Source organism: Poromitra crassiceps (genome assembly GCF_964638095.1).
Source record: "Poromitra crassiceps genome assembly, chromosome: 12".
In the NCBI taxonomy this organism is placed as follows: Eukaryota; Metazoa; Chordata; class Actinopteri; order Beryciformes; family Melamphaidae; genus Poromitra; species Poromitra crassiceps.
In genome coordinates, this window is record NC_139632.1 from 17,404,982 (window position 1) to 17,417,682 (window position 12,701).

General features: G+C 49.5%; 1 protein-coding gene across 1 annotated transcript in view; it reads left to right on the top strand.

The window, feature by feature from the left end:
* cbarpb (CACN subunit beta associated regulatory protein b) overlaps positions 1-12,701 on the top strand; it is a gene marked incomplete at both ends in the record, with an annotated part of 14,611 nt that extends 1,910 nt beyond the window's left edge. The window contains 8 exons of the mRNA XM_083648437.1: positions 1,399-1,547; positions 4,715-4,779; positions 6,168-6,333; positions 6,822-6,993; positions 8,030-8,182; positions 8,701-8,929; positions 9,690-9,879; positions 11,144-12,701. Coding sequence (XP_083504563.1) covers positions 1,399-1,547; positions 4,715-4,779; positions 6,168-6,333; positions 6,822-6,993; positions 8,030-8,182; positions 8,701-8,929; positions 9,690-9,879; positions 11,144-12,701 — 2,682 coding nt within the window. The remainder of the gene's footprint in view (positions 1-1,398; positions 1,548-4,714; positions 4,780-6,167; positions 6,334-6,821; positions 6,994-8,029; positions 8,183-8,700; positions 8,930-9,689; positions 9,880-11,143) is intronic.

The following is a 12,701-nucleotide window of genomic DNA, read 5'->3' on the forward strand; positions in this document are numbered from 1 at the left end:
AGCTACAGACAGGTTAATAGCCCCGGCAGCCATTGAGTAATTGCCCCATGGCGTTTATAGATTCACTGTATGCTCGGAAAGCAACCGGTGGGGCTAAATCAATCTCTTCAAGCTGAATAGTGTAATTGGGAAGGTAATACATCTGCTGCAGTTGATATGGACTCGCATCATTTCATGTCGCAAATCTGCCAAGTTCACTCTCACGTACAACATTGATTTTTTTTTTTGCACTCGGCACTTCCAGACATGATTACATGAATGGTGTGTACTGACGCCATTTGTCGTTGTATCTCAAATGTGAGCTCCGAAGCCGAACTGAAATAACACCATGCATATTTCATAACTTAGGTGGGTAGTATAGGCTACTGTGTTGTTACAAGTAGTGTCCTCTAGAGAGAGAGTGGCGTCAGCGGAGGACCAAAATGCGAGACTCATTAGCCAATGAACAGCCAGGAATGGGTCTCGCGCTACTTTTGCATGCTAAAATAAAGCTGATAAGGTACAATTTGAGTCAAGGGATGAAAAACCCTTTCAGAGTACAACACAAACGGTCTATTTTGCTGCAACTCGACAGTGCTGCTTAATCCAGGACCTTACTTCCTGGAACTCTTGAGAGTAAAAAAACTGGTCCATTGGAGTGAATGGAGATGTCGGAACTCTTCTATCTACATGGCTCTGGTTACAAGTAACCAGAAATAATGGTAGGTAGAGAGAGGAGGTGTTCCTCTCACCTGAATCCCTCGATGGGACCAAGGAAACAACCGACAAGTGCTTTCTGCAGCGCTTTGATGTTCATCATGTGGGAAGCTTTTTGTTTTTCCTCTCTCTCTCTCTCTCTCTCTCTCTCCCCTCTCTGTCTTTCTCTCTCTCTCGCTCTTACACTGACCGTCTAACCTCAGGACAAGAGCACACCTGCCGCCGTTCCCTTTATCTGCTCTTCCTCCCCTCTCTGCCGATAGGCTACTCAGAATTTTTTGTGTCATTAAGGTTCAATCACCAACCTCACTCCTCAAACAATGGATTTGCCCGAATGATTAAAATCACATAGAATTGACATCCACGGGCACAGATACCTCCCGTGGGTCGTTTTGAGTGTCGTAAAATCGAAACAAAGGGTTATCTGAAGCTTATCTGGCACAAAATCAAAGTCAATAATTAAGCACCTCTGTTCTTTGATGCTGCGATCATCACAATCATTCTTCTATTCTCTGAGACAATTTACAACATTTTCCATCTTTAGTGACACTCTATCAATCCCACAAAAAGGAAAATAATCTGTTTTTGCATGCCCGTCTCGATCGATCGATCTATCTATCTATTGATCTATCATGTCTATATCTTTATTTATATATCTTATATATATATCTGTCTGTTTTCGCCCTCCTCTCCATACCTCAGGAGATCCCATTGGAGGCGACGGGGGAGAAGGATGGCACTGTGGTCCTCCTGGTGATCCTCTCCACCTTCCTGGTAGGAACGCTGGTCTTCATCGTTATCCTCCTCTTCGCCTGCCGTCGCTGCTGTGGAGAAGGCCGACGCTATGCTAGGTGAGACGCACACCTTGAAGCATTTATGCGGCACTCTTATCCAGACCAGTGATGGCGACAGCGGGATAAGCTGAGATGAGAAGATTCCCAACATGATAAGCAGCCCACAGTAAGGCCTGACCATGTGAGAGAGACATGAAACGTGCTATAAAATAAGAGCGTAGGAGAGATGTGCAGAGCCAGGGAGAATCATGCAGACATCGTGGAGAGCCAGGGAAAATCGTGCAGACATCGTGCAGAGCCAGGGAGAATCATGCAGACATCGTGCAGAGCCAGGGAGAATCATGCAGACATCGTGCAGAGTCAGGGAGAATCATGCAGAGTCAGGGAGAATCATGCAGAGCCAGGGAGAATCATGCAGACATCATGCAGAGCCAGGGAGAATCATGCAGACATCGTGCAGAGCCAGGGAGAATCATGCAGACATCGTGCAGAGTCAGGGAAAATCATGCAGACATCATGCAGAGCCAGGGAGAATCATGCAGACATCGTGCAGAGTCAGGGAGAATCATGCAGAGTCAGGGAGAATCATGCAGAGCCAGGGAGAATCATGCAGACATCATGCAGAGCCAGGGAGAATCATGCAGACATCGTGGAGAGTCAGGGAGAATCATGCAGACATCGTGCAGAGTCAGGGAGAATCATGCAGACATCGTGCAGAGTCAGGGAGAATCGTGCAGACATCATGGAGAGCCAGGGAGAATCATGCAGACATCGTGCAGAGTCAGGGAGAATCATGCAGACATTGTGCAGAGTCAGGGAGAATCGTGCAGAGTCAGGGCGAATCGTGCAGACATCGTGCAGAGTCAGGGAGAATCATGCAGACATCGTGCAGAGTCAGGGAGAATCGTGCAGACATCATGGAGAGCCAGGGAGAATCATGCAGACATCATGCAGAGTCAGGGAGAATCATGCAGACATCGTGCAGAGTCAGGGAGAATCATGCAGACATCGTGCAGAGTCAGGGAGAATCATGCAGACATCGTGCAGAGTCAGGGAGAATCATGCAGACATCGTGCAGAGTCAGGGAGAATCGTGCAGAGTCAGGGCGAATCGTGCAGACATCGTGCAGAGTCAAGGAGAATCATGCAGACATCGTGGAGAGTCAGGGAGAATCATGCAGACATCGTGCAGAGTCAGGGAGAATCATGCAGACATCGTGGAGAGTCAGGGAGAATCATGCAGACATCGTGCAGAGTCAGGGAGAATCATGCAGACATCGTGCAGAGTCAGGGAGAATCGTGCAGTCAGGGAGAATCATGCAGACATCGTGCAGAGTCAGGGAGAATCGTGTGCAGAGTCAGGGAGAATCATGCAGACATCGTACAGAGTCAGGGAGAATCGTGCAGAGTCAGGGAGAATCATGCAGACATCGTGCAGAGTCAGGGAGAATCATGCAGACATCGTGCAGAGTCAGGGAGAATCATGCAGACATCGTGCAGAGTCAGGGAGAATCATGCAGACATCGTGCAGAGTCAGGGAGAATCGTGCAGACATCGTGCAGAGTCAGGGAGAATCATGCAGACATCGTGCAGAGCCAGGGAGAATCATGCAGACATCGTGCAGAGTCAGGGAGAATCGTGCAGAGTCAGGGAGAATCGTGCAGACATCGTGCAGAGTCAGGGAGAATCATGCAGACATCGTGCAGAGTCAGGGAGAATCGTGCAGAGTCAGGGAGAATCGTGCAGACATCGTGCAGAGTCAGGGAGAATCGTGCAGACATCGTACAGAGCCAGGGAGAATCATGCAGACATCGTGCAGGGTCAGGGAGAATCGTGCAGAGTCAGGGAGAATCGTGCAGACATCGTGCAGAGTCAGGGAGAATCGTGCAGACATCGTGCAGAGCCAGGGAGAATCATGCAGACATCGTGCAGAGCCAGGGAGAATCGTGCAGACATCGTGGCACAAATGACGAGTGTAACGAGATTTCATAGCAGCCATCGGCGGTGATTAATCTTGCGCCTCACCCTGCCATGTGTGCACATAGAGAACGCGCACACACACACACACACACACACACTGGGGAGGAAGGGAGGCACAGAGGAAATGAAAGAGAAGAAGCGAAGCACAGATCTGGGTGGACAGAGAAATCCCTCAAGTCATTCACTCTCGCGTGTGCGCGCACCCACACACACAAACACACACACACACACACGCACACACACACACACACACACACACACACAACCACGCACACGCGCGACTCGTAGCATAGCACAAAGGAATCATAATATGAAGAGAAATGATGGGGAAGAGATTTCAGGTCCTTCTTTCTGCCTCAGAGCAGATTGTGGGCATGGGATTTGAGAAGCATGGAGGATCAGTGGCAATTAAGGACAATATCAGAGGAAGCTTCTCCCTCTTAGAGATACTATCAGGAATCAGCTGCCACAGTCTGATGACCTGCATTGTCCTAATTATCTCAACGTTTAAGCGTTTAAGATGTACTCTAGGTCCTTTTGCCAACGAAAATCTCTACTAACGTGACTTGCCTGGGTGAATAAAGACAAAACTCACTAAAGCAAGAATGTATAGTACCATTCAAAACACATCTGTTTTTCATTACCTTGAATACTTAAAATTATTAAAAATTAATAAAATTAAATGTTTTTGTTTTTTTACAAATATACAGTAAATAGTGAATTTGCCTTTCCATCAATTCAAAGCAAAGGGCGGCTACTTAAAAAAAACGAAAATATAAGATTTTGTTTGTTTAACACTTTTTTGGTAACTGTATAATTCCATTTGTGCTATTTCATTGTTTTGATCTTTTTACTATTATTCTAAAATGTGACAAATACTCAAAATACAGAAAAATGTGTGTCCAAACTTTTGATTGATAGTACATTCCAAAAAACGAGAGCAAAGCAATAAGAGCTTTACCCTATGCAGTGAACATAAGGCCTTGTTGTCTTAGCTGCATGTCTGTGGTGTCGGCCTGTATATGTGTCCCTAAAGTGCAGGTAAGTCAGTCAGGCTGGGTGAAAAGTCAAACAGCACCTGGGCGAAGGCGTGCCTGATGTATGCTGACGCTTCTCAGGGCCTTGCTGTTGTTGATGTGGCAGCCGATGTGGTCGCCTGTAACGGCCGGGTTCCACAGAGGAAAGCCACAGACTTGGGGGCTAATCATGTCACAGCATTGATCTGACTGTTCCTGTGTGCCCCAGGGCCAGCGATGACCCCGAGAAGACCAACACCACCTACATGGAGGAGTCTCAGCCCACCACGCATGGTAAGAGAAAAAAGATGGATGAAGAGCGGAGGCAGGCAGGATGTGAGCGGAGGGACAGATAACGGGGAGAGTGAGTGGGAGGGAGGAATAATGGAGGCAGAGGGATGGGAGTGATGGAGGGATGCTGCTGTAGATGCAGTCGTATTTGTATCTCTTCAGCATCAAAGCGTGATCTACCCCATCAACATATTGTAGTGTCAGACAGACCTGCAACACAGTGTGATCTACCCCATCAACATATTGTAGTGTCAGACAGACCTGCAACACATATTTACATTTTGAGACCATGAATGCACTCTATCTCTAATGAAAATGATTTTTTTAAATGGCACCAACAGTTTGGCACTGAGCTGTTTTGTACGGGTTTTTTTCTTGCCATACCTTATAAACTCTACACAAAAGTGTCAGAACAAGAGCTGCTTGACTTCACTGATACAGTATGTCAGTGTAAATATGTATGTATACTAGGCCTGTGTCGCCAACCCTAGGCTCGCCCGCTATGTGGGCTTGCCGCACGCAGCTCGGCCTCGCCTGCTCTATTAGCATGCGCAGCGCTCAATCACCTGCCCTATTGGCATGCGAAGCGCACATTTGTGCAACTTTGTGTAACACAGTAAATCTCACCAGCTCTCTTCTGCAACTACACCAATATATGTGGTCCATATTATGTGGGTTACATTTGCATCACTGATGACATCACTGTCACTGATGATGTCACAATGCCTATGACATCACTGATGATGTCACAATTCCTATGACATCATCAGTGCCTATGACATCATCAGTGATGTCATAAGATGATTTTGGTCAATAATGATGTCACTGATGACATCACTGATGATGTCATAGACATTGTGACATCATCAGTGCTGTGACATCATCAGTGGGACAAAAATTGAAACAGACAGACAGATATTGCCCACTTGCTCACTTTTATATAATTACAAGGATGTATGTATATACAGTACATGTATGTATGTATGTATGTATGTATGTATGTATGTATGTAAAAACAAATCTGAAAAACATTGACTTTAATTGACTACAATTGTTACAATTGCCTTGAATGAGCAAACCACTCTCTTTGTATCTCATTCTCACCCCTCTTTCTCACTACTATCTCTCTATCTACCCTACATTTCCCCCTGTCTCTCTGGACACTTCCCCCTGTCTCTCTGGACATTTCCCCCTGTCTCTCTGGACACGTCCCCCTGTCTCTCTGGACACTTCCCCCTGTCTCTCTGGACACGTCCCCCTGTCTCTCTGGACACTTCCCCCTGTCTCTCTGGACACGTCCCCCTGTCTCTCTGGACACTTCCCCCTGACTCTCTGGACACTGGACACTTACCCCTGTCTCTCTGGACATTTCCCCCTGTCTCTCTGGACAGAAATCACCATCAGGGTAGATGAGTCGGACTGCCTGTCGGTGGGCAGCTGTCATGACCAGGAGACGGAGCGCTTCCTGTCCACGGGCACCATGGGCCGCCGCGTCTCCTTCAATGAGGCTGCGCTCTTTGACCACGGCAAGAAGGCCCAGCAGGAGAAAGGCCGCAGGTCAGACATGCACACAGAACATAACCCTACGCACAAGGCCACAGTCACAAGTCTCTATATACCATTCCATGTTCAACTCCATTTCCATGCACCCCAGTTCCGTTCCTCTTTAACAGAGATCAAAGGATGACCCCATTTTACTGTATGCATTTCTGTTCGGTTGGTTAATGGTTAGTTAAGGGTTAAGTGAGTGAAATCAGAATGCAGATGTATGCTGTGGACACAAAGACCTCTCACTCTCTAACTCATTATTTCTCAGTGGCCTACTTTTCTCTCAGAACGCCACCTAAGCCTGCTATGCAAATGCTCCAGAAGGAAATATTCTAAATGTTAAGTGTAGCTGCGATGGGTTTGAAGTCAGACATCATTTTGTTACAAGAATAAACTTAATAAACTTGTGAATAATGCACAAAACAAATATTTTTTGTGGTTTTGAACATACAAAGAGTTGAATGCAAGCGTGTGTTGTCTTACCCGTGCACAACCAGGTACACCCTGACCGAGGGGGACTTCCACCACCTGAAGAACGCCCGGCTGACGCACCTGAACATCCCTCCCCCGGCCCTCAAGATAGTCACCATCCATGAGTGTGACTCCGCCGAGAACACCATCACCATGGCGACGCGCCCCGCCTCAAAGTCAGCGCTCTCCATCTTCCAGGTGACAACCCCCCCCCCCCGACCCGCTATTTGTCCCGATGCCTCGTTTGTCACGACCGGGGCCAATTAGAGCATCAATCACTGGGGTCAGGCGGAGAAAATGTATCAAGCTAATGTACCCAAACACAGGCATCATGGATCTTTCTGCCTCCTCATCTCAACAGGCCGTGTGCATTGATTTCCCATTTAGGCCAGGTTGCTCAAGCACTGCTGCTGCGCTGACGGGCCGGGAGGGAATCTGGACTTGATATACATTCATAGATGTAGCCTCGATATGTTCAACTTAACTTCTCCAGAAAATATATACTTTATAGTCAGCAGCCAAGTAGACAGTGGGGCAGCTAGCAGGTGTCATTATGTGTAGCTGGATGGCTGTGAAGCAGGGATTTGCTTGCGGGCTCATCAAATGATTAAAGAAAAGGTAGGGTTAGGGTGAGTTAGTGCAGCAATGCCTCTCAACACCAGGGTTGTAGGTTCGTGTTACCTCCGGCTCGGTCGGGCGTCCGTCCATACAGGCACAATTGCAGTGTCTGCAGGTGGGAATGAGGTCCCTCATCTGGTCAGCCGGGGCGCCTGTCCGGAGGGAGGGGAACTGGGGGGAATTGTGTGATCCTCCCACGCGCTACATCCTGCCGGTGAAGCACCTCGCTGTCAGGTGAAAAGAAGCGGCTGGCGACTGCACATGTATGGGAGGAAGCATGTGCTAGTCTACTATAGACCCTTTTCACGGGGGGCATTTTGTGTCGAAAAGGCAGAATAAACACAGGTGCAAGCAAAACACTAATGAGGGTTTCCAAATTCCAATCATTAGTGTTTTGCTTGCACCTGTGTTTACCCTGCCTTTTCGACACAAAATGGCCCCTGTGAAAAGGGCCTATTCTCCCCAGCTCAGCAGAGGGGGTGGAGCAACGACCGGGACACCCTAGCAGGGAATTGGCCAAGTACAATTGGAGAGAAAATGGGGGGAAATCTGAGAAAACGTCATCAAAAAATGAAGAAAAAAAGTCAAATGATGTGTTTGTGTGCCTCCCTTTCAGCCGATGTTGTGCCCCCTACCACAAACAGCGCTGACCACCCTGGGCACCAGCTCCAGCTCTGCGCTTCCCGGAGACGCTCTCAACTCTGTGGTGGACACCAGCTTCAGCAAGAACACCTCCGCCCCCGGCACCAAGCAGCCAAGCTGCAGCTCCGTAAGTCATCACCACCCTCTGTGTGTTCTTTGTCACACAGCCAGGATCAAGACATCCAGAAATTCAGCATCTCAAATATCTCATGTCCTGTGTTGGACCTTCTTGTAGTAATATTATTTAAAGACTACACACGTGAATACTCAACCTCACAAGAAGAAGAACTGAGCGCACACAACGCCTCGTGTTTTGAAAGCAAGCACATATAAATAGGTCATGGAGTTTGCCGAGTTAATTATTTGTAGACCGAATAATAAGTCAGTCAGTCAGTACTCTGTAGGTCAGCCAGCCAGCCAGCCAGTCAGTCAGCCAGCCAGCCAGCCAGTCAGCCACCAGCCAGTCAGTCAAGCAGTGAGTCATCCATAAAGAGGCTAGAAGGGCAGATAGCCTGAGGGAGTGACAACAGGAGTGGTGGCTGATGGGTAAACATGAAGACCCTGTGGGACAGCACTGTCAGTGGAGATTATACACAGACCACTGGCAGCTTTTCCTTTCTGACCAGGTCTCTTTCTCCCTGGCAGATTGAGATGATGGGATCAGGGCCGCAGGGCAGAGGCAGTCCCAGCAGCGTGAGTGTGGGTGAAGGGGCAGCGGTGGGCAACGCTGCCCCTCCTGGTGGCCAGGGGCCCGTGCAGCAGTTCTTCACCAAGCTGCGGCGCCACGCCAGTCTGGAGGGGGCCAGTCCCTACTTCAAGATCAAGAAGTGGAAGCTGGACAGCAGCCAGAGAGCCTCGAGTCTGGACACCAGAGGTGATGGATCCTTTGTGGCACTTAGTGTATCAGCCATATTATTTGAAGTCTGTCTGCCAATGCATCATGTGTGGGTTAAATAAGTGTAATGTTTCATGGTGTTTATTGGTTATAACTGGTAATTGATCATAACTGAAAAAATAGTAAAAATGTATATGATTTAGTACTATTTGTTCCTTTCTTGTAATTGTTCCTTCCTTGTATTTATATTTGGTTCAGTGTTTTTGGAGGTGTTCCCTTGTGGTAAACAGACTATGGTTAAGCAGGGGGCTCCAGTAGCCAACTGTGAGAAGCCTCTCTTGGCTTACACACACACACACACACACACACACACACACACACACACACACACACACACACACACACACACACACACACACACACACACACACACACACACACACACACACACACACACACACGGCAGATGGCACAGTGACGCAGAATTTGGTCTTTCCAAGGCGCGTTGAGCCTGGCTGAATCCTACACACACACACACACACACACACACACACACACACACACACACACACACACACACACACAAACACACACACACACACACACACACACACTCCTTTCCGCTTTTCCCCAAGTCCCCTTCTCCTCTCACGCCAACAGACCAACAAAGATCATCAAATCCCCACTCAGAGATGTGGATTATTTAAAAATGTCACTTCAACCCCCTCATCTCCACCTGTTACACAACACCTTGAATGATATAAGTGACCGTTCCATCTCCATGTCCGCCGTGTGCCAGGCTCTCCCAAGAGGAGACAGTTCCAGCGGCAGCGGGCCGCCAGCGAGAGCATGGACCAGGATGATAACGACGCGCACCACCTAGACCTCATCCAGTACATCGCCCGCACCCAGGACACCACCTACTGCCCCAGCCAGCGCCCCACCCGCCTCCTCTCCCCTCCCTCCACACCACCCCCCTCCCTTGGCAGGTATCTTTAATTCCCTTGCCATTCATCCTGTCCACTGCTTTGCTGCCTTGCTCGCATTTCTTATAGCTAGCAAACCAATGCTAATGCTAACGCTCTGCTTGATACAGTAGGCTACAGCTCCAAGTCCCCATTCTCCACCCCCTTTGCTTCAACATAAAGTGTACTTTATTTATTCTTTCTCATTGGAGATACAGTATAACTGACTTGAGTCAAGCACTAATTGCAAATAATGCTTTCACCTGCCAGATGGGTAGGGTTGACCTGACCACATCAGGACAATTCATTCTTTGTCAATAAACATGTAAACAAAACAGAAGAGTATACTAAGTTGATTTGGATAATTTCCTGTTTGTTCCTGGCACTCGTGTATCGTGCTATGTAGCAAACCTCACCCATTTGTGCACTTACGTAGATTAAAAAACAGCCTGTTAAGTATTTGTAAACACTGTCTGACCACGGTCTGATCTCTAAGTAATAGCGATATAACTGTAAACAAGTACTGGGAAACCAACCTGATGATTTAAAGGGGATTTCCAGGGGGCATTTTTCATAGGAATAGGGACATGGGGCTTATTTCTGGCATAGGAAACCAGCCCATTCCATCGCTGACATGGTCTGATGATGTCATGATGTCCGAAATAGTTCATAGTTCAAGGGTCATTGCGATCTTGTTACTTAATGTTTGGAGTTATGGCGAGGCCGAGTTTGCCAAACATAATCTGAGCTAACAAAAATAATCACTCTTCTAGACGACTTTATTATAGAGCCTTCCATTTTCATTCAAAAAATAGAAGTATTTAATGAAACAAAATCAGCATTTCCCCGTGTTTGTTTAAAAAAATCAGAGTAATTTCATGGAAGCTGCCTTGAGCTAACAAAGACTCAATGATGACCCTCACATTCATTTACAGTATTTATAGCTACTAACATAACTCAAATCAGCTTATATTTCATATGTATTCTTCAAATTGGCTCAGTCCCAAGAGGAAAGCATTAGGGAAATTCTCAGAATGTAGAACAAGACGATATTACCGCTCAGCTCAACAAGTCATGAATATCACTTCTCTGTGTACTGTGAACATATCTCAGACCAATGTGTTCATTAGGTCCATGCTCTGAAACTGACCCTTGTGTGTATGTGTGTGTGTGTGTGTGTGTGTGTGTGTGTGTGTGTGTGTGTGTGTGTGTGTGTGTGTGTGCGCGCGCACGTGTGTTTCTCCTTCACTCTCTCTCGCCTCTCTGCATCCTGCTGTTTACATCACAGGTTAGAGGTAGAGGTGATGGTGGAGCCCAGCTGCAGCCACGGTGGTCCAGGGGTGATTGGCCTTTCCCCTGACCCCCAAGAGGAAGCACTGACCCTGGCCAGAAGGGACGGCACTGACCCTTTGGACCCCCTCGAACCCCAGGACCCCCAAGTCCTTTATAGAGACATCTGGACCCTCCGCGCGTTGCTGGAGCAGGGCGCCGCCTCCTCCGACCAGAGCAGCAGCAATGACAGGAATTCGGTGTGCAGTGACGCTGACAGTGTGTGTTCGCTGGGCGGACGCACAGACACCGAAACGGAAACAGGGGGGCTTCCCAGCTACCCATCTCAGGACTTAGGGGATGAGGCAGAGGGTGGAGAGGGAGACAAGGACTTGGCGGTGTATATGGATGATGGTTTGCGGGTGAAGGAGGTCAAGAAGAGGAAGCAGGAAAGCACGGAATCAGAGAGGGGGAGCAGTGACGGAGAGACGGGGACCCGTAAGCTGCTGCAGATGGACAGTGGCTACGCGTCGATCGAGGCTCCGTCCCGCGGCCCGGAAGACCTGCGGCTGTTCGGGAGCGGCGGCGGCGGCGGCGGCGGCAGCCCGAAAGACAGAACAGCTCTGGAGAAGAGGCACCACTTCACCAGCGCAGGGAGAACCGGCACCATCGGTGAGAGCTTCGAGTCTCATCTCTTTGAGGAGGAGCCGGAAGATGAGGTGTTGCTCGGGGCCAGCGGAGGAGTTCCCATTGAAACAGGCGCCGGCCCATTGGGCTGGTCCCCGTACGGTCAGATGTTCACACAGCCCACGCCCCAACCCGCAACCCTGCGCCGGCGAGACTACAGCATAGACGAGAAGACGGACGCGCTCTTCCACGACTTCCTCCGCCACGACCCTCAGTTTGACCAGCTGGAGTCGCCGCTGAAGAAGCACCGCTCCCGCGTCCACCTCCGCAAGCAGTGGCAGCGGCACAAGCAGTGGAGCGACCCGGGGGTCAGGCACTACCACTCCTCGTTCGAGAGGCAGCGGACGCCCCTGCGGCGAGGCGACAGCGTGAACTGCCCGCTGGAGACGAGCTACCACAGCACGCTCCCGCGCATCGTCAGCGCGCCCGACGAGGAGGCCAGCGACGGGGCCGGCAGCGATCCCCAAACTCCAAAGGTGGAGGCCACGACAACCGAGGGTGGGGGGAAGGAGAGGGAGAAGGGTGTTGAGGCGAAAGTCGAGGGGGACAACAGCACTGTCAGAGACGCGGAGGACCACGCCTCCCGTTCTCCCGCTCCTCCTCATCCCTCCATCTCGGAGAAAGATGGCGGGATGGGCGAGCGCCCTGCCCCTCAGGAGGACAACAAACAGTCCGGACTCCCTCCCGAGCCCCCTGACGAGCGTTCGCCCCCTCAGCTCCCTGACTCCTCGGGCTACGGCCCTCAGACCATCACAGCCGAGCTCACGGACAAACTCACTGCTAACCTGGAGGAGAGGCTGTACACGGGCCTTCGCAGGACCCGGGACACGCCAACCGAATGTGTGACTGTAACGATCACACGCGCTTCTCCCGACCACAGCCCAGTGTAG